We start from the raw sequence: 22,654 nt of genomic DNA, 5'->3' as shown, positions 1-22,654 counted from the left end.
AGGGTTTCTTAGTTCTTTGCATGTACGTTACTGCAGATCTGAGGCTCACTTGAACTGGGCTGTTATTTTATAGCAGGGCTGATTCTTTCTTCAGTTCTGTTCCAGGAGTTGCTCCTGCTTTGTCTTTGTTAAGCGGTCAGGGATTTTTGCATCAGCTGCTACACCAGGTTTGCCTCTGGGATTTTGGGGGCTTGGGGAGCTTTGGCAGCAGCAATGCCAAATCCAAAGGGCTTTTAAAAGAGGTAACTTGTGAAAAAGGCTGTTTGAAAATCAAACATTGTGGGGTGTGTCATGGGGAACCTTGAGAGTCTCCTGCCAGAAACTTTTTGTTCTTATGCTGCAAGACAAAGCACATTTTTTCCTTTGTGTTGGTGCTCCATCTACACAGACAGCAGCTTTGGGCTCTTTTTGAGCAACACCTCATGAAATAGCAAGCCTGTGCTTGGAGCAGATATCTTGGCCACAGCCCAAGTAGTGGACTGTGGAGAAAGCAGATTGCCAAGGCAATCCCCCATCTCCTCTGATAACCTCACTAATATCTACAGCTTTCCTGGGCATTTTTCCTCAGCAGTAGTGCTTGTAGGAGTGACAGCCCTGAGCCTACTCTAGAACAGTATCAACAGACACAAGATCATCAGCACAGCATGATGTATATTCTACTAAGTATTTCTAATCAAATTGGATGTGAATTTAGAGACTGTTTCATAGAGAGGCCACTGAGTTGTATATGCTCTGGTAAAAATGAATTGTAAGAGAATTCTTAAAATGTGTACCATAGTTCACCTAAGTACAAGACCATTACAGGTGTCTGGACAGCATCTATCTAGAAAGGATGATTTAGCTTTAATCCGCATCCTTTGCAATTCATTAACATAAGGCAGCCAAGCCAAATACTCTGTAAAAACAGAGATAAGGTATTTGTAACTGCCATATTGTGCTCGTCCATTTTTTAAAAACTTTGGAAGACAAATCCATAGGTAAAAGGTAAGGTACTCAAAGGATCACAAATGCTAACACCATCTTGCAAATGTATTATAAAAGTTCAAAGTACTATGGTGAAACAAAACATACAAACATTTCACAACCTAAACTTGAATATTCTTACAGTACTAATTTCCCTTGTACATTTTAATAATACAATAATACCTAATGATTATAAGTGTCAAAGTATTTGTTATATAGGAGCAAGAAAAGAACATCCAGCTATGCAATTCTAAAAAGTATAAAGCTATGCAGTTACATTTAAGGCAGTAATTCCCAACCAGGGTGCCAGGGTACCCTGTGATACCATTAGATCCTTTGAAGGGTGCCCCAGGAAGTGTGAAAAGATAAGACAGTAGGGCTGTGTAAAGCTTCGGATCACGATTCAGATTCAGAGATGATTTAGATGATTTGGAGGCTGAATCTATTAATCTGAATTAAATCTCTGGAAGCTTTAGGCTTTCTGAATTGATTTGGAGCTTCCAAATCGATTCGGAAAAGATTCGGAGATTCAGCCATAGGGTATAATGGGGAATCAATTAAATATCTATAACTTTGTTGTATTTTGGATGATTAAGATGAAACTTTCAGGAACAGTAGCCTCTTCTAAGTGCATGATTCATGCAGATTTCAAGGTTCTAGGTGCAGGGGTTATTGGGAAACTGCACCTCAAATTTCTGAAAGCAAAACTCATGTCATGTGTGTGTGTTAGGCTACAGTGGGGTGAAAACTAAAAGGTAGGTAGCTCTTTCTGAGGCCACAAATCCTGCCAAGTTTCAAGGAGATAGGTGCAGGGGTTTCTGAGAAACTGCACCTCAAACTGCTGACAAGCAAAACTCATGACATGGGTGACACTGTGTGTGTGTTAAGGCACAGGGGGGTGAAAACTTCAAGGTTGATAGCCCCTGCTGAGATCACAAAGCCTGCCAAGTTTTAAGGAGATGGGTGCAGGGGTTTGGGGGAAACTGCACCCCAAATTCTTGAAAGCAAAACTCAAGTCATGTGTAAGTGTTAAGCCACAGTGGGGTCACAACTGAAGAGATGGTAGCCTCTGTGGAGGCCACAAAGCCTGCCAAGTTTCAAAGATATAAGTGTAGGGGTTTGGGGGAAACTGCACCTTAAGCTGTGGACAAGCAAAACTCATGACATGGCTGACACTGTGTGTGTTAAGGCGCAGCAAGGTGAAAGCTGCAGGCCTGCTAGCCTCTACTGAGGCCATGAAGCCTGCCAGCTGTCAAAGAGATGGGTGTAGAGGCTTCTGGGTTCTGGGGCCCTGCACCTCTGGCTGCTGTCAAGCAAAACTGTGCCTGTCTTGGGGCACCGGGGGAGGGGAGGGCGGAGACTACTGTAGGCCTGGCTGCTAAGCTACTGTTACCAATCAATCATGATTCACTCAGGGACCAGCTCAATACACAGTAGCTAGTGAGGATAATGAGTTAATGAGCAAGTATTAACACCTACAAAACCATAGACTAAGGAGAGGAAAGAATCAATACAGAGCCAGGAACTGCTTCTGCTCCAAGACAGAGACAGTCATTTGCACAAGCACCCATGTCACGAGTTTTGCCTGTCAGCAGCTAGGGGTGCAGGGCCCCAGAACCCCCTGCACCTATCTCCTTAACAGCTGGCAGGCTTTGTGGCTGCAGCAGGACCTAGCAGCCAGGTCTGCAGTAGTTTCTCCCCCCACTCCCCTGTGCCCCAAGACAGACACAATTGCACAAGCACCCATGACATGAGTTTTGCCTGTCAGCAGCCAGAGGGGCAGGGCCCCAGAACTCAGAAGCCCCTGCACCTACCTCTTTGACAGCTGGCAGGCTTCATGGCCTCAGTAGGGGTTAGCAGGCCTGCAGCTTTCACCCTGCTGCACCTTAACACATACAGTGTCACCCATGTCACAAGTTTTGCTTGTCTGCAGCTTCAGGTGCTGTTTTCTCCAAACCCGTACACCTATCTCCTTGAAACTTGGCTGGCTTTGTGGCTTCTATGGGGCCACAAAGCATGCATCCCTGCAGTTTTGACCCTACTGTGGCTTAACACATATACGTGACATGAGTTTTGCTTTCAAGAACTTGAGGTGCAGTTTCCCCGAAATCCCTGCACCTATCTCTTTGAAACTTGTCAGGCTTAGTGGCCTCAGCAGGAGCTACCATCCCTGTAGTTTTCACCCCACTCCTCCCAGCTCCAGGAGGTCAGGTATGCTGTGGGCACCCAGCATCCCCAGCTGTGGGACTGTGGGTCCTGGAAGCACCTAGAGTCCTCAGCAGTTGTAGGACTCGCAATGCCAATGGGCAAAGTGTACCCCTGTGGCTGAGAGCCCACAGCTGATAGGGCTCCCAGCCACAGGAACAACCCTGCAAATTAAAGCTCGATAGCAAGCAGGTATAAAGTAAGTGCACATTTTTGAGTTTTAACTTTATAGCTTGTTTGAGCTTTTTATCATGATAAGTACTTTGCACATGTAGCTGGTCTCAAGGTAATTGCACAACTAACCAGTTTATTGTGCAATACCTGTAATGTGTAGAGGGGGCCTTAAGGACATTGAGAATCATGAGACCTAGGTTTCTAATCCCCAAGGTACTACTGAAAGTGAGGATTAGAGACTTTGAAAAATCTACCTTATCCAACATTTTAATTTGAAGCATGGTTAGAGTTGAGTTGTTATGTATTGGTGATGAATAATTATGGGAAATATTTAAGGAGAACCTTTTTTGAAAAATATATGGTTGGCATAGTGCTTTTCCCCCCATTACAATATGCTGTTATTAATATACCATGGAAAGGTAACTGGTACCTTGTCATTACCAGCAGAGAAAAGGATGGAATGGTCACTAAATGAACAGTTCTCACTGCTTGAGGGCATCCTTCTAGGTCACGGATAAGGCACATTGTGGATGTCACTGGATGAAATGCACAGTTCCATTGGTTATATCCTCCACAACAGCCTGTGACTAAATAAGGGACCTTCTTCTCCAGTACTGTCACACCTTTCACACAAAATTCTAAAAACCCAGAACACAATTAGGAGAAGACTGGATTCATGTCAACCTATCTGCATATGTAAAAATTTAAGGACTGTCCCAGACTTGAGAAACCTTTGCTATTTCCTTAAAAATACAAAAATCAGAAGCCACTAAATTCACCATATACTAATGATAACAATCAGGTTCTCCAGTCTAACCCCTTGCTGATGCAGTATTATTTCTTAACTGGGGTTCATCTTTATTCTGAAAGCTCTGTAAGGAAAAACCTGGCTTATGTCAAATACTGTGTAATCTCTCTTGAACAATGTCATGCAAACTAGCCACTAACTTCAAAGTGAACAAAGGACTCCCACACAAATTTAGGTGAAGATTCAACAATATATAGCACTAGAACAGAACCTTGCACAAGTATGAAGACCAGTATGAAGCCTCCACTGAAATTGGTACAGACTTCAAGCCTGAATACTTAATACCCACTACATGTTATATGGGAAGAAGAAAACAGATTAATATGAGCAAGTAAATTCAAGCATTCTGCTGTCAAGGATGCTTACCTAGCATATAAAAATTTGATGACCAGGGCCACAGTCCTACAATTCATAGCTCAGGGATGAGCACGTGCATTTGCACAGAACCCAGATTAGTGCCAACAATGATACACCATCGCCTCTGCTTCTGCTTTGGGTAGTTCATCCCTAAAATGAAACTAGATACCTGCTACTTGAGTTTACATTTGTGAATTCCTACAATGCAATTAAACCTACAGAAAGAAGCATGCTTGACTTTCCGGAAGAATTTAGGGGTGTGTGAAGTGGGCCCTATTCAATTCGGATTTGGATTCGGCCCAAATCAGTGACAGTGATTTGGTTAATTTATTTGGATTGTTGTGCCTAATTCGATTCAGCTGAATTCGAATCTGAAGATTAAATGCTGATTCAGAGAATCAGCAATTCAGACACGGGCAGCTTTAAAAATTTTTTCTACATACCTTGAGGTAGCAGGCATGGCTTGTGATCACTGCAATGCTGGGGTGCATGGAGCATCCCACAGGAGTGCGGGGGGGGGGGGGGGGGCACCACATGCTCGGCGGCAAACCCAGAAGTGGACCAGAAGTACTTCCAGTCCACTTCCTGGTCTGCTGGGGAGCATGCTGGCTTCATGGGAACCCCAGGTGCCCCTCCCCAGACTCAGAAGGCACCAGTCACTCAGCCGGGAGGACATTGGGGTGTCCCCCTGAACACTCCCTGGAAGAACCGGAAGTGGACTGGAAGTGCTTCTAGTCCACTTCTGGGTTTGATGCTGAGCACACTGGGGGCCCCCATGCTTCGGTGGCACACTCCATGCGCCCCACCATTGCAGCTATCATGAGCCCCTGCTACCTAGAGCTATGTAGAAAAAACACATAAAGCTGTCTCTGTGTCCAAATCTCTGAATCTTTCCAAATTTCTCTGAATCAATTTGGAGGGTTCTGATTTGATTTGGAGAGCTTAAAGGGTCCTCTGATTTGATTCAGATTCAGAGATTCAGCCACCAAATTGGGCTGAATGTCTGCCAAATCAAATCAGGGACCAAAGCTTTGTACAGCCCTAGTAGAAATCTAACATTTTCCACCCCTATCCTAGAGCTTCCAGGATAACCTCTAGCAGGTTCATGCATCACTGTGGTATAACAGTTAGTAAATATCTGATTATTAAAGATGATCACTGGTTCAGCTATGGACTGGGGTCATTAATGCACCATGATCCTCTGATAGTGGCATACTATAGGCATGTCTACACATGCCTATTAATGCACAGTAAAAACTCCAGGGCAATAAACTCCCATGTGCACCTGGGATTGCTGTATGTTGAGCCAGGGCTTGCTGCATTTACTGTGCAGCTAATTAGTCAACTGCACAGTAAGCATCTTGTGTAGATGTACCCTGTAGGATCTTTTGGAAATATGAAAACTTTTGAAGAAGTCAGGGTACAAATCTTCCTTTAGCTTATATGGATAGACTGCTTTAAATCCTCCTAAAGGTAAACTAAAGTTATCCAAATATGTCAGAGGATCGCTAAAAATTTGGGGTACTTAGAGTTTCAAAGAAATTACATTTGGATGTTAGGGATATAAATTAATTCACAACACCATTGGATAATGGATTTTTCTGTAGTCATAAATACCAAAATTCAATATCAACAACTTAAGTTCATAGAAATACCCATGGTCACTGCATGTTTGTGTCATTGATCTGTTTACATCACATTGAAAACTGTATCTCCAGAATAGCCAGGTATTACATCCATAAATTGTAGATATAGTTTCTGGTTGCTTTAGCACAAGCAATTAACAGTGGCAGCCAAACTTGGACAAAGAATAGTTCCTCTGGGTAGCTTTTTCTGAAAGGAAAGTCAAGGCTAAAACTCCCAAGCTTAACTGGCTAGAGACAGCATTATTAGATCAGTGCTGCTAGTCTGCCAGCTGGAATGTTTTTCCTACAGGAAAAATAGCCAATCTTTGTTCAAGATAAAATATGGCAGTCTTCTGTTCTACACCTGCTTCATGTTTCTGGGTGGAAATTAGAGTTTGTATGTTCCCTTCCTAAATAATCTGGCCACAAGTCAGTAACAAAAGAATGAAGTAAAATAAATAAATAAATAAAAATAAAAACAGGCACAACTAAGTATTTTTGAAGGCAGTTGCATCAGGTGTTTGATTAGGACATTTTATGTCAGTTTAGCAAGCTGATACCAGTAATTTTCCCTTGTGCCAATCATATTGCAATCCAGTTTTTAAGCTTTAATTTAAGAGAGGCCAAGCTTTTACCCCCTATGTTTGGAAAAATAGTCCTTGCAACATTCAAAACATGAACAGAATTGAAATGCAGCCATGTCTGCACCCATCTGCAGATAGTGTGAAATGAGATTTATCAGTTTGTTGCAGTGGGTGCATCTACATGTGCCCTTTACTGTGGAACTTGACTGTGGAGCTATGGTGCAGCAGCCTGGCCCAGGCTGGCAGACTGACCCCCTGTGTCCTCTGCCAGCTGGGACTGCTCTGCCCTGGTTCAACGTACTGTGGTCCCAAGCACACATATAAATGCTGCACCCAGAAGCAATAAACTGTGCCAGAGTTTACTGCTATGTGCTAGTTGTACATGTAGATGCACCCAGTGGGTATTAATTACAGAGCCTAATAATAATAATTCAGATTTTAACAGGAAGCATTTAATCATTTTCAAATCCAAGAAAGAGAAGGAACTGATCATGTTGAGAAGATGTATATAGTCTCTGATATTAAGAATGGATAGAGCTTGCATTAGCTGAAGCAACTGGAATGACTACAGTCTCAGCAACAGGGAAGCTGTGATCATCAGATCAGTTTATGAGAAAAGTCCTACTTTAAAAAATACAAACATGCTATGGAAATAATTCACAATGTAAATTTAATAATAAGGCTAATATTTTCCATAATATCCCTAAAATGCTTTAATTCTACTGAAACATCATCCTAGCCCAAATGGTTAGGCTGCTTCAAGCAGTTTCATTTGACTAAAGTATTTACTAATGACTCTTATGAGAACCCAGTAAAATTCCTCAGAAGACTTGATCCTACATCACAGAAATTGATGGGAATTTTGCCATTCATTTGAAATAGGTGTAGGGTTAGGAAACTAGGATTTGATCACAATCGTATTGAAGCCAATGGAAAGACTCACCTAGATTTCAAAAGAATTTCAATAATGTTTATAGACTAGACAAGTTGGATGGAAAATTAATTACATAAGACCTCACTCTTAGTCCAAAACCAAGTATAATATAAAGAAACTGTTGGCAGGGATTTAATTGAAAAATGTAAACAACTCTCATAATAAAATCCCATTTAAAAGAGAGAGCAGCATTCCACTCTGTGAGAATGATTGAGGAAAATGTATGTAGAAGGTATGACAAAACACTTTATGTTCCTGGAAAACAAGCCCTGCTCTGGAAGGTAGTGTCAGGAAGAGAGTCTAAAGTATTACAAAGATCTTTGAACCAGCGAGAAGTAATACATAAGGTGAAAGAGAACCAGAGAATCAGATTCACAGTGAACAAGATTACAGGATTGCACATGTGTATATTGGACCCCATATTCTTATAGGCAGTTTTATTCCTTTTTGAAAGATCTTTGATGAGGAAACATTTGTTTTGGTTACCTTGGCTGCATTTACATATACTGCTCTCAAATGACTTTTATAGCATCTCACTTGTATAAAAGCCACAATAGAGCGACTCCAAATTTACACTAACTTGAGATAAGAAGGATGTTTTTGGCTAGAGATTTCTAAACACTCATTCTACACAGAATTCCATAAGTGAAGTATAAATTAGAAAACAGCATAATTTTGCTTTAGAAAGGTGTTCAAAGAAGTCTGTATAGATGGTCACATTAAGACTCATATGCATTGATTGCATTAGAAATTCAGTGAGAATTACATCCATTAAAGATGTTGTTTGCAGCTACTCTGCAATATTCAATATGGCAGAATCCACAAAACACTTAAAACATAGTTCACATTGAAAGGTAATATACTCAAAGCCCTACTCCTAAAATGGGATGATGTGATGCTTGAAGAAGTGTTGTAACTAAGCCATCTTTTCTTTTCCTTCACAGGTTTTCACCAACAATATTTTTATACCTGATTAGTATAGTTCCATCATTGTGGCTACTAGAAACTGGTCATGAGAATCAGGTATTTCTTATGTTTACATACCTGAAAACTGATATGTTTCTTGGTTCATTCACTCATGGTTTCAAAAGTCTCTAGTATTGTCTCTACTATTCATTTTACTTTTTGGGTCTCCTAATACAATTCCAACTCTAGTAATACACTTTTTAATACTTAATTAGTTTTGCTAATTTTGGCTTAATGAACCTCCTTACTAACTAGACCAAAGCCAGTCACATTTATATTCAGCTTATAGAGTTGAGACAGGAAATCTCAAGGTTAATCAGTTCCAGCTTTTCACTCTGGCTTACTGGTTTGAATCCAGCTCAGGCTGAGAAAAGGCATTACAGTCAGAGAGCTATTTTATCATAAGCATATGAAATAAGATGTTGGTTTCAGTCCAGTAATAGACAGGTATCATGGCCACAAGCAAGTAAAAAATTGAAACAGATCTGCTTAATATTATTAGTTTACTGCCAACATCATTCTACTTAGGAATGAATTACATTAGCCCCTTTATACAGGGCGACCACTTCAGCCTTATTTTAAGGATTTAAAGTAGGAAATTAATGGTTTGCAGTCCTTGCACTGGCCAGAGATTAATTTACTTTTGCCTTCTGTAAATAAATAGAGGTCCTCAGTATCCAGATCTACTACTCACCTAAATAAACATACAGAGATGGGACTGGGACACAATAGAACTAGAACTTGATTCTGTTTCTAGCTCTACAGTGGAGCCACTTTTTAACTTTAAGCAAGTAATGCTGTCTTGGCCTCTGTTTGCCTGGAAAAGGGCACTGGAGACTTACTATCCTTTGTGAACAGTTTGAAATCCCTGAAGTAAGAGTGTAAATAAAGGCAAAGTGTCAGATGCAACCTAAACCTAAAACTGCAATCCTCTGCACTGCTACCACCTAACTTGAAGGTGCTTGAAGTCCATGGGTGCTTGACTATTTTACCATAAATTAGACCCGGTACCTAAAATTCTGCTTTTTCTCATGCCCCAAAACACCACATACTTAACAGAGCCAAGCAGCTTAGTGCCCAGTTCATTCCAGTTAAATTCCTGAAATATAGGAGTTGCTCTGCCTTGAAATGCTAAATCTGGAAGGTGTTATTAGACTGTGCCTGAGTGTAACATACAGTGGTGGCTACCACTTCCTTTTCAACCAGATAAAGAGGTGCTTGCCCGCTTCTACACAATAGCCTGGGGTTTAGAGCACTTGCCTAGGATGAGGAAGATCCATGTTCAATTATCCCCTCTGCATGAGGTGATTCAGACATATCTCCCTGGAGAGTGCTGTAATCACCAGTTTACTCTGTGTAGCAGCCTTTAAAAAAATGGACCCACCTGAGCAGAATGGGAAAGGCTGCCTGGCAGAGAGACAGAGTTTGTCCCAGAGGGGACACTGTAGGCTCTGAGGGCAAGTGAAGCTGTTTTGGAAGCAGCTCTGTTGGAAGTGGGAAGGGTGATGTAACCCCAGCAAAGTTTTGAAATAGAGCTGTTAGCAAAAGCCCAGGAAGGGCCCTGAGCTGGAATTGTCTGCGAGGGTGCTTGATTGTAAGGGGAGGCTCTCCACTCAGGGGCGCTGCAGCAGCTTCCCAGGGGGGCTGGGCAGGGCTACTGGCTATCGGGTACCCCAGGATCCCATTGTTCAGGTGAGGGTGCATGTAGTGTCACGCCCAGGGTTACATTGTGGGGGCTCATCTGGGATTTCTTGGCAGTGTACCCATCTTAACAGGTGCCATTTACCCATAGCTGAGTGTCTCCCCCACCTTGCAGCAGGATTGTGTTTTTGTTTTGATTTGCTTATCCCAAATAATTTTTCATTCCATTGTGGGAGTGTTGGTGTGAGGGTTCTCAAATGTTATGGCCAAGGCCATGGCTAAGCTTCTGCAGTGGTTTATGGAGCTGCAGGTGAGCCCAGGGAGGGTGATTGTGATTACCAACATCCCCAAGGGCCTTTCAGCAGAGGCCATTCAGGATCTGCTTAGGGGTTCCTATCAATGCCTTAGACTATGTCATGTGCGTGGAGTGTGCCCTGATGAAAGAGGGGATCATCAGATGGCAGTATGTGAACTGACAACCACAGTGGATGCCCTGTGAATTCCTTGGGTGCTAGAGGTCACAGATGAGGAAGTCTGGGCTGTAACTCTAGTAGATAGGGGGCCTGTGCCTTGCTCAGACTCTGGAGGGGAATCCGAAGAACCCCCCTCCAGAGGAGCGGAAGACCCTGTACCAGCTGCCCCAGGTGAGAGTGGGGTGGGCTCCAGAGTGCCAGATCCAGAGTGGGCAAAAGCATTGAGAAAAGCCCTGAAGGAGGCACTCCAGCCATCACCTGAGTCGGTTGCCTACAAGAGGCTCTACATATTTTCAGAGAAGGACCCACTTCTCCCAGGGGAAGAGACTTTTGAGGCTTGGCATTCCCATATGATGGAGACTTTGGCCTTGTGAGCAGTCTCAGAAGAGGAGAAGCGGAGGCGGCTGCTGGAGAGTCTCTGAAATCCAGCTTTTGAAGTGGTCCGAATGATTAAGGAGGAAAACTCCAACATTTCGGTTCTCCAGTGTCTCAAACTTCTGTCTTGTGTCTTCGGAAAATCAGTGCAAGCCAAAGCTTTGTTCCTGGAATTTAATAAGACATACCAACAAAAAGGGGAAACACCCTCGGCTTACATCCTGCGATCAGAGAGAGTGTTACAGCAGCTAGTGGCCCAAGGAGGACTCACTCAGGAGATGGCTTGCAAGGCTCACTTGCAGCAGCTCCGGGTAGGAATGCTTTATGATGAACAACTGGTAGGGGAGCTCAACCTCACTTGGAGGAGAGAGAATCCCCCTACATTTGGGCAGTTGCTTCGGGAAATCAGGGAAGCTGAAAGCCTACAAGCTGTAAAGGCCTCCATCAAAGCGGTAACACCAGCGCCAGCCGAGGGATTGGCCGTGGCTCCGTGCCCACCACAAGCATTGGTTGTTGAGATGCTGATGGCGCCTGACTTTGACAACGATGCTCCACAGCCACTAGCTGTGCTGCACCAGCAAGACCAGGTGATATGGGGAAATCAGCCCAGGGCCTCCCAAGGCTCACCGGCTATCAGGTCACAATGGCCTAGCCAGCCCGAGGGGAAAGAAAAATTTTGTTACAGGTGCAGGGAAGATGGACATTTCAAGCGCCAGTGTACAAGTCAGGGAAACCCGCCCTTGGTATGGCAGTGACTGCAGGCAACAAGGGAGGAGCCAGGAAATGGTGGCGAGACCTGGGTAAGGAGCCGACCTGAGTCTCAGCTACCCCCAGGCTCTGACAGTCCTGGAATCCCAGCTCGGTTTCCCCCAGGACTAGTGGGGCCTAGGGCAGAGGTCCCTATGGTGATAAAGGGACGGAAGTATATTGCTGTTTTAGACAGTGGGTCACAAGTAACTATCATATTCCAGTCTTTCTATGACAAGTTTTTGAAGCATCTACCACTGCAATCACTAACTGGGCTGGGGCTATGTGGCGTAAGCCAAGAGGTCTACCCATACAGTGAGTATGTTACTGCCCAGCTAGAGTTCCCCAAGGAAGTGGCCGGGGTATGCAAGTCTATGGCTGTTACTGCGCTTGTGTCTCCAGATCCTAAGTGGATGCAGGGGGCCAATATAATTGTCGGAACCAACTCCAGTCTATTCCAGGTGCTAGCGCGATATTGTAGGCAAAAGGCCGGGAAGCAGTACTTAACATCTTTGCCCATGCATGCCCTTTGCGCTGGAGCGTATCAGCAGATTGAGACCTCAGCCGGCCCTGAAACTGATGTCAGGCTAGGAGCTTTGTATTATATAGGCAAGACTCCTGAAAAGGTGCCTGCGTGAGGCAGAAAGTTTTTACTCACTGCCCCTAAGGGCATTGCCCGGACCCATCACAAGAAGCTGGCTGTGGTAGAGCCACCTAAGAACTCTGGACCTTTAAGGCAGATGCTGGTTCCCAGTGGGGTAGTCGATACTGGATGGCAAGCTCCATTTTTAGTGACAGTATTAGTAGTGAACCCCACGGGAAAAGACATGACAGTGAAACTGGGGCAATGTGTAGCTGAACTGGTTGAAGCAGAGGTAGCTGTGTCACCTACACAGTCTTCGCAAACCCAGATTGTGGACCCTGCGAGGTTCAATTTTGGGAGCTCCCCGATGCCAGCTGCTTGGAAGACCCAACTGCAGGACAAGCTAAGTGCTCGAGGAAACGTATTCTCTGTGCATGAGTGGGATGTTGGGCTGGCTAAAGGAGTGGAGCATTCTATTCGGCTTCAGGACACCCGACCGTTTCAGGAGCGTTCCCGACGAATATGGGCAGAAAACAACAGAATACAATTCAACAAGGAGAAATGGAAAGTGCTGCACCTAGGGAGGAAAAATGTCCAGCATACCTACTGCCTAGGAAATGACCTGCTTGGTGGCACGGAAGCAGAAAGGGATCTTGGAGTCCTAGTGGACTCCAAGATGAATGTGAGTTGTCAGTGTGACGAAGTCATCAGAAAAGCTAATGGCACTTTATCGTGCATCAGCAGATGCATGACGAAAAGAACCAAGGAGGTGATACTTCCCCTCTATCAGGCGCTGGTCAGATGGTAGTTGGAATACTGCGTGCAATTTTGGGCGCCGCACTTCAAGGGGGATGTGGATAACCTGGAGAGGGTCCAGAGAAGGGCCACTCATATGGTTAAGGGCTTGCAGGCCAAGCCCTATGAGGAGAGACTAGGGCACCTGGACCTCTTCAGCCGCCACAAGAGAAGGTTGAGAGGTGACCTTGTGGCTGCCTATAAGTTCATCATGGGGGCACAGAAGGGAATTGGTGAGGTTTTACTCACCAAGGCGCCCCTGGGGGTTACAAGAAATAATGGCCATAAGCTAGCAGAGAGCAGATTTAGACTAGACATTAGGAAGAACTTCTTCACAGTTAGAGTGGCCAAAGTCTGGAATGGGCTCCCAAGGGAGGTGGTGCTCTCCCCTACCCTGGGGGTCTTCAAGAGGAGGTTAGATAGGCATCTAGCTGGTGTCATCTACACCCAGCACTCTTTCCTGCCTATGCAGGGGGTCGGACTCGATGATCTATTGAGGTCCCTTCTGACCCTAACATCTATGAATCTATGAATTTCCCTTTCAGAGATGGAGGATGTGAGGCAGCACCTCCAGGAACTTTTGGACCATGGCATCATCTCTGAGACACGTAGCCTATATGCCTCCCCAATTGTGGTAGTGTGAAAAAAATCTGGCAAAATTCAGATGTGCATTGATTATCGAACCCTCAACAGCCGCAATACTGTGGACCAATACACTGTTCCCTGAGTGCAAGATGCCCTTGATTGTTTGTTGGGAAGCCAGTGTTTCTCAGTGCTTGATCTGCAGAGTGGTTATTACCAAATTCCACTGGCGCAAGAGGATAAAGAAAAAACAGCTTTCATCTGCCCACTGGGGTTCTACCAATTCAAGCAGATGCCCCAGGGGATCTCCGGTGCCCCCGCTACATTTCAACAGTTAATGGAAAAGGTAGTGGGAGATATGAACATGGCCCAAGTGCTGGTATACCTGGATGACCTCATAGTATTCGGGGAGACGTTAAAGAAGCATGAAGAACGACTGTTGAAAGTCCTGGATCGATCGCAAGCTGCTGGGCTTAAGCTTGCCCTGGACAAGTGCCAGTTTTGCCAGACATCAGTCAAATACATTGGACATATAGTGTCCCAGGAGGGAGTCAGTACAGACCCCAATAAGATCAATGCCATGGCAATGTGGCCAAGGCCAAGGAACTTTTAGGAACTTAAGCAATTCTTGGGGTTTGCTGGGTGCTATAGATGATTTGTCCAGAACTATGCCAGCTTGGCAAAACCCCTAAACGACCTCACTCAGGAATATCAGACGAGAAGGAGCCAGATCCAAAGTAAAGGAGCTCTGTCTAAGGCAACAGCAGGCAGGCCCTTGGATTTGCAGGACCCATTAGAGTCATTTGGGCCACGATGGGATGAAAATTTTGAATGGGTGTTCAGAGCCCTCATCCAGAGTTTGACATGTATTAGTTTATGCAGACCCACAATGGCCCTTTGTATTGCATACGGATGCCAACCTTGAGGGGTTGGGGGCTGTGCTATACCAAGAGCCCCAAGGAAAATTAAAACCCGCTGCTTTTGCCAGCTGAGGCTTAGTCGACAGTGAAACTCGGTACCCGGCGCATAAGCTAGAGTTCCTTGCACTCAAGTGGGCGGTGTCTGGCAAATTCAAGGACTACCTGTATGGGACCCAGTTTGGAGTGTGGACTGATAACAATCCACTGACCTATGTGCTAACAAGTGCCAAGCTGGATGCCATAGGGCACCGTTGGGTAGCAGCATTGGCCAATTACCGGTTCAGCTTGCATTATAGAGCAGGGAGGAAAAACATAGATGCTGACACTTTATTGTGACAACTGTATAAGCAGGAGAGAGAAATAGCAATGGTGGATGAGGTGCAGAACATCTATGGTTTGGAGGAAAGAAAAACATCTGAGGCAGAGAGTCTACCTGACTGTGCAGCAGAAGTGCTGGGCCTGCCACCGGACAGTGTCCCATGGGCCATGGTGGGTTATGTGACTCTAGATCAATCACCACTGCCACGACTCAATGCCATGGGATGGCAGCGAGCTCAAGAAGCTGACCCTGACATAAAAGAAATTTTAGAAAAAAAGAAAAAAGGGGACTTGTCAAAGGAATTCAAGCCTAAAACACTTGGTGGCCAACACCTCCTTTGTGAATGGCCCCGATTGAGGGTCAAAGAGGGAGTGCTGTATCGAATGGTAGCTGCCCTGGATGGGGGCACTCACAAGCAACTAGTGCTGCCCCAAGAATACTGGACACTGGCACTGAGAGCATTGCATGACAACCTCGGGCACCTTGGGGTCAAGCGCATGCTGTCATTGGTTTGGGACTAATTTTATTGGCCTGGGATGGCCAGAGATGTCCAAAAGAAATGTGAAATTTGTGCATGCTGTGTGCAGTGGAAAACTTTGCCAACTAGGACGGCTTACCTGCACACCATTAGCAGTTCAAAGCCCTTGGAGCTGGTGTGTATTGACTTCCTAACTATTGAAACTGATCGCAAAAACATCAGCAACATACTAGTAGTCACAGATCACTTTACCAGGTATGCCCAGGCCTACCCCACCAGGGACCAAAGGGCCACCACTGTGGCAAAGGTTCTATGGGAAAAGTACTTTGTGGTGTATAGCCTTCCAGAGCAGATCCACTCTGCTCAGGGGCAAGACTTCAAAAGTCACCTATTAAGAGAAATTTCCCAGATGGCTGGTATCTGGATGTCACGGACCACTCCCTATCACCCCCAAGGGGACCCTCAGCCAGAGAGGTTTAACCAGACTCTTCTTAATATGTTGGGTACACTGAGGAATGAACAGAAGGATCATTGGAGCCAACACCTAGCTTTTTTGGTGCACACGTACAATACTACCAGAAATGATGCCACCGAAGCCAGCCCCTACTCACTCATGTTTGGAAGGGAACCTTGACTACTGATAGAACTCTGCTTTTGGGTTGCCAAAGACCAGGACGAGTCTGAATCATATGGACAGTATGCTTAAAAGCTGAGAGAGAGACTGCGGCGAGCATATCGGCTGGCAATGGAGGCTGCCCATCAAAACACAGCCTGGCACAAGCAGAGGTATGACCTTTAAGTGCGTCCACAAGGCCTACAGGTCAGAGATAGAGTGCTGCTGAGGAACCTTGGGGTGGTAGGAAAACACAGATTTGCTGATAGGTGGTGGCCCTCTCCTTACGTTATTGAAAGACAACTTGGGAATTTACCAGTCTACAAAATACACCCTGAAAGGGGAAGGGGCCCAGAAAAAACTGTGCATAGGAACTTGCTCCTTCCATTAGGGGAGTTGGTGGGACACCCATTGACAAGAGAAGGGGTTCATGAGTCCCCACAGAAAAGTACCACATGGCAGCGGATCCGTTGTGCAAAGCAGGAAGGGCGTGAGCTCACTGGACACTGGCATGAGCCCAATAGTGAGTCTGAAGAGGACTATTCTGAAGGGCTAGGCCTAGGTACTGGGGTTGCCTGGTGTTACTTGGAGCCTCAGGACCCCGTGGACCCCAGTGTGGGGCCCATCCCAGGGGGTTTCCCTCAGCCCAGGGAGAGTAGTAGCCCGGTTCAGAATATGACAGGAGTCTCATCAAATCCTACTGCAGGTAGCACCGGTGCAGAACAGGAGGACCAGGAGTTGGGGTCCCCACGTGGTCAGGGTTGGAGTCCTGATGGCACTGAAGAAGTTAGCTCCAAGGAGATAGTGCTTGATACACCCCGGCCCATTCGAATAAGGAAAGGAGTATCCCAGCTGACATACGATGTGCCGGGAGTCAGCGGCAAGGTCTCCATCTCTTCGCCATGGAAGTACTAAGGGACTGAGACTGCATCCAGCCAGGTTCGCTGGGACAACGAACCTTGATGCAGGGAAGGATGTAGCAGCCTTTAAAAAAATGGACCCACCTGAGCAGAATGGAAAAGGCTGCCTGGCAGAGACAGAGTTTGTCCCAGCGGGGACACTGTAGGCTCTGAGGGCAAGTGAAGCTGTTTTGGAAGCAGCCCTGTTGGAAGTGGGAGGGGTGATATAACCCCAGCAAAGTTTTGAAATAGAGCCGTTAGCAAAAGCCCAGGGACAGCCCTGAGCTGGGATTGTCTGCAAGGGTGCTTGATTGTAAGGGGAGGCTCTCCGCTCGGGGGCACTGTAACAGCTTCCCAGGGGGGCTGGGCAGGGCTACTGGCTATTGGGTACCTCAGGATCCCATTATTCAGGTGAGGGCGCATGTAGTGTTGTGCCCAGGGTTACATCTGGGATGGGAGTATTCTTCAGTTGAAGCTGCTGTACCATGCAGAAGAGAATTTGAGATCTGTTAGGCCAGAAAGAGGGCATGATTCTTTAGTCTGGTGGGTATGGTACTCAGGTAGGAGAGGGAAGTTCTGAATCCAACTCCAAGAGCTGTTTACAAAAAACAATTATTGAAATGCAAACACATAAACAGTTCTTATAGCCAGAATGGGAAGTCAGGGCTCCCCAGTCTCAGGTAAATGACCTAACCATTAGACTACAAAGTGAGGTTCTCTTATGCTGTCTCTCTCTCAAAGTGAATCTTGCATTGTTTTCCACACCCAGAACAATTTAAATGGGAGGTATAAACAGCAGCAGCACCCAGTCTAGTCTAAAGCCTTATTGTTAAGGTACTGTCCAGGGAAATTAGGAAAAACATGATTTTAATCCAGTCAGGCAGAAGAGGAGACAACACCTGGGTCTCCCAGATACTAAGTGAGCGCTCTAACTGCTAAGGATATTGTATGTAATAGAGACATTGCCTCCTCCAGACATGTTTTAAAAGAAAAAGTGTCCTCTGCTTGTTGTTTGGAAGAAAAGATGAATGAACATTCTTTCATGAGAGGGCTATGGATCCCAAGTGGATGGTAATATTTCTCAACAGTACTGAGCAGGGTATCAAAGACACCTCTATTTTCTGTATTTCTTGGTGCCCAACTCCAAGAGATAAAACAATGAACAGAATGATTTTAGGTGACAAATTCTTCCCAGGCACTGTCTGGGTAGACTAGGCAATTAACACAGGGTTCTGAATTCCCCCTAAATTGTAGGTGTCCAGATCCCTTGTTTGGATCTAACCCTAAGTCTTTTCATAATTCATGAGAATTACAGTAATATTAGATGTAAGGACTGAATCATGACTACTGTCTGCAGCACTAGGTAGAGATTAGTCCCCAGTCTTAGAGCCAATTCTGCATGAGCCCCAGCCTCTGCCAACAGAGTTTAAAGCAACCTTACTGTTCCTTCTCCCCTGGCATCCCCTTTATGAGAGCAGAACATGGAATAACCAGGTAACCCAGATCTTCATCAGCTGATGATTCTCCCATGCTGTCATCTCCCTACTAAGGGCATCTTCAAGTCTCCATAATGCTGCCAGAGGACAGTAAGAGGACTTAGCTCAGATCAGGATTTGGCTCTATGAGTTGCATTAAAACTTCTTCAAAGGAACCTGAGAGGCACATTAACTGAAAGCAATAGAAAAAAATACATAAATTAGATTAAAGCAATATGGCTGCCTTATTTTCTACGTTGAAACATTGTTAGATCACACAGAAGCAGTATCAAATATTCAAAATTGTGTTTATACTGAAAATGCCTCAGGCTCTTTCTAAATACAGCAGCAGGAATTCATTGGCTTCATGCTTTGCCAAATTTTCCTAAACATTCATGGACAGGTAATGCAGATATTGAGAACATTTGTCACAGTTAACTCTGCTCAAAGAAAACAAGCTAATTCTGTAGTCAAAGGCAGCAGTTTATTTCCCAAAATAATGTTAAAACATGGCATATTTTGTACCTTATTGATATACTGCTACTCTGAATTAAAGAGGGAGTATATCAAATGAACAGTTTAACTTATTCCTGAAAGTACATCTGAATGGGAGGAGATGAGTGATTTGTAGCCACAAAATACAAACATGGAGCCCATATTAGCATAGGTTACCAGACTGCTTCTCTGTGTGAGAGGTAAACTTCTAATGTAGTAAAAAACAAAAAAATTACAAAATTATCCCCAAAATATTTAAAACTACTCTAAACTGAACACTAAAAAGAAACCCGTCAGTCTCATAGAGACAACCACTGCTCTTTGTTTTCAGTTAGAATTTTCTAATCAAAATCTTGTACATCAGACTGCTAATAAAGCACATTTTTCATGACTTTCTCTACCTTTTTTGCATAGTACAGAAAACTATACTTAAACAAATGTCCTTTCCCTACCTTACACCCCAGCTTCTCTTTATGTTTAATCCTATAAAGAAATCATAGTGCAAAATGCATTAATTACATTACATTTATTTTTATAGCAACAGATCCTGACATCACCAAAAGAAATTTCATTCCTGTAGCCACGGATATACACCCCACAATCCAGGAAATTGCTAAGATCTCCAAACTCTCATAACCTTCAGCTGTCATTGGGAATGGAGGATACTCTGATTTTTGTATTATTGGGTCTAGAATACAGCTAGTTAAGTGACTCCATGTGGAAACTTTATTACCATATTTACTTGATTATAAGATAAGATCCCCCCCCCCCCCAATCAGCATGGGGAAAAAAGGCTCCTCATCTTACATTTATTTTTTTATAGACTTCATAGACGTTAGGGCTGGAAGGGACCTTGAAGATCATGAAGTCCAGCCCCTTGCCCCAGGGGCAGGAAGTCAGCTAGGGTCAAAGGACCCCAGTAAGAGCATCCAAGCATTTCTTGAATAAGTCCAGAGTAGGTGCCTGCACCACATCTGGAGGGAGTCTATTCCAGGTCTTCTGGGCTTGGGCAGTAAAGAATTTTTTTCTTATGTCCAGCCTAAAATAGTCTTATAGGAGTTTTTCCTTGGGGCGCTCTGGTGAACAGATGTTCTCCCAGATCCTGATGAACATCCCTAGTGTACTTATAGGTAGCTACCAGGTCCCCCCTGAGCCTGCGCTTTCTCAGACTGAAGAGTCCCATGGCTCTTAGCCTCTCTTCATAGGGCCTATTCTCTTGCCCTCTGATCATGTGCATGGCTCTCCTCTGGACTCTCTCAAGCTTCTTGACATCCTTCTTGAATTGTGGAGCCCAGAACTGGATGCAGTACTCCAGCTGCGACCTCACCAAGGTCAAGTACAGCGGGAGGATGACATCCTGAGATTTACCTGAGAAGCATCTATAGATGCAAGCCAGGGTTTTGTTTGCTTTACCAGCTGCAGCATCGCATCAATCATGACCCCCAAGTCTCTTTCAGCAGTGGTGCTGTAACACTGCCGAGTCTATAAGTATGCTGTGGGTTCTTTTTCCCAAGGTGGAGTATCTTGCATTTATCAGTATTGAACAACATCAGGTTTGTATCTGCCCACTTACTAAGCTTATCCAAGTCAGCCTGGATCACTAGCCTGTCCTCAGGTGTGGACACTATGACCCAAAGTTCAGTGTCCTTGGTGATCTTAGCCAGTGCACTTCTGACACCAATGTCCATATCATTGATAAAGATGTTGGAGAGAGCCAGTCCAAGGACAGAGCCTTGTGGGATGCCACTGGTTACAGAGTGCCATAATGACTCACTGCCATCGACCACTACTCTCTGGGTCCAACCTCAGAGCCAGTTTCCCAGCCATCGGACTGTGGTGTAGCCAAGGCCACAGTTGGCCAATTTTTCCATGAGGAGATCATGGGACACCAGATCAAAGGCTTTTTTAAAGTCCAGGTATATGACATTAATCTCTTCTCGCTTGTCTGGGTGATGTCACCTTGTCATAGATGAGATTGATCGGGCAAGACCTACCCATGACAAACCCATGCTGGCTATCCCTCAGGATGTTGCCCTCAGCCAGTTTGTCCAGAAGGGTCTCCTTGACAATTTTCTTGAGAATCTTACCAGGGATTGAGGTAATGCTGATTGGCCTGTAATTCCCAAGATCTACTTTGTGCCCTTTCTTGAAGATGGGTACCACCTTGGCCTTCTTCCAGTCTTCAGGTATTTCACCTGAGCACCATGAATTTTCAAATATTTTTGCCAGTGGTTGAGCTATGACACTCACCAGCTCCTTGAGTACCCTAGGGTGTAATCTGTCAGGACCAGCTGACTTGAAGGTGTCCAGCTTCTCAAGGTGATTTTTTACTAGATCAACACCAATGCTGGGTATAAATATGCCTTCACCCTGGTGTTACAGGCCAGGTGGACACTGTGAGTGAATCAAGTTAGCCACTTGGCTGTTTGGTTCGGGATCGAGGAGGCAGAGTTGGGAGTAAAACAATGGCAAATTTATTATAGCTTACACACACACAAACAGATAACAGAAAGATAAATGCGATGAGCAAATAATGCAATATTAAAGAACTAATAGTAAATAATAATAGATAATAACAACAGATAAATAGATCAGTCTGTCGCAAGCCAGTTACGCACTGCGAAGGTATCAGCCACTGGCTGTTTAAAACAACAAATAGACAGACATGGGTTGGCAATTTATCAATAATCCCTCAATGCCAGGTGCGCACCAGGTGATTCCAGCGAAGTCAGGTGTCCCCGATCGATGCTGTCTGAAGGATTACCAGAGAAGCTTCCTTGATCAGGATCTGATCCTCACTCACATCGGGAGTCCGGAGTCCACGCTTAGAACATCAGTTTCCATCCTGTTCTCTCCTTCCTGTTGGTCACCTGACACATGTGCTTTTTATACCTAGTCTTATGCTAATCTGCTGGCCTCAGGGCCATTCACAATTTTGTTTTATAGCTATTACCCTATGGGATTAAAAGGTGTTAAAATTATTATAAAAGGTTACTACCCAACCTTGGGTTTATCCAATAAGCAAATTGCAATGCAGCATCTTCAGGTTTGAAATTAACATTACCCCGCCTAAATTCAACCCCTTTAGAACTCTCTGACTATGCTTTTTTGGGATGTCCTTTCCTGGAATGTGCTGGGTAGGCCAGGCAGTTGAATCCAGTTTTTATCATCATCAAGGCTAAATTCTGAGCAAGAAAGAACTATTAGGTCAGCTAATTTCACAGCTATAGCTTTGTCTTTGAGGCCTAGTCAGTTCCACAAACAGTTACAAGTTACATTTGTGGGTTACAAAAATACAAGCTTTATATTAGACAAAAGTTCCAAATGCCTCTAAGAAGCACATATTTATTGCTTATTAATTTCTTTGGTTCTGGCCATAACACTCTGGCTATCCTGCATCTTGCTAGGCAGGGTGGTCCTACTGGACCGATGAAAGACCAACATAAAGTACCCATTAAGCAGGTTGGCCTTTTCCTTGAGTGTTACTTATCAGCTGTCTCATTTGGTTCAGCAGGGGTCCAATGTTACCCATGATTTTTTTCTGACTCCCTACATATCTGAAAAAGGACTTTTTGTTATCCTTGATATGTGAAGCCAGATGGAGCTTGGTTGCAGCCTTGGATTTCCTGATCCACTCCCTGCA

At 44.7% G+C, this 22,654-nt stretch overlaps 1 protein-coding gene across 4 annotated transcripts in view; it reads left to right on the top strand.

The window, feature by feature from the left end:
- TMEM26 (transmembrane protein 26) overlaps nt 1-22,654 on the top strand; it is a 76,032-nt gene that overhangs the window by 384 nt on the left and 52,994 nt on the right. For all 4 annotated transcript variants that reach the window (XR_009463036.1, XM_059729857.1, XM_059729856.1 and 1 more), the window contains exon 2: nt 8,595-8,673. Coding sequence is in view for 3 of the 4 variants with exons in the window: in XM_059729857.1 (XP_059585840.1) it covers nt 8,595-8,673 (79 nt within the window). In the remaining variant the exon portion in view is untranslated. The remainder of the gene's footprint in view (nt 1-8,594; nt 8,674-22,654) is intronic.

The sequence above is a fragment of the Alligator mississippiensis genome, chromosome 6, assembly GCF_030867095.1.
Source record: "Alligator mississippiensis isolate rAllMis1 chromosome 6, rAllMis1, whole genome shotgun sequence".
Lineage (NCBI taxonomy): Eukaryota > Metazoa > Chordata > Crocodylia > Alligatoridae > Alligator > Alligator mississippiensis.
Note: the sequence above shows the minus strand (reverse complement) of the source record. Positions and strands in the feature narration are given on the sequence as shown.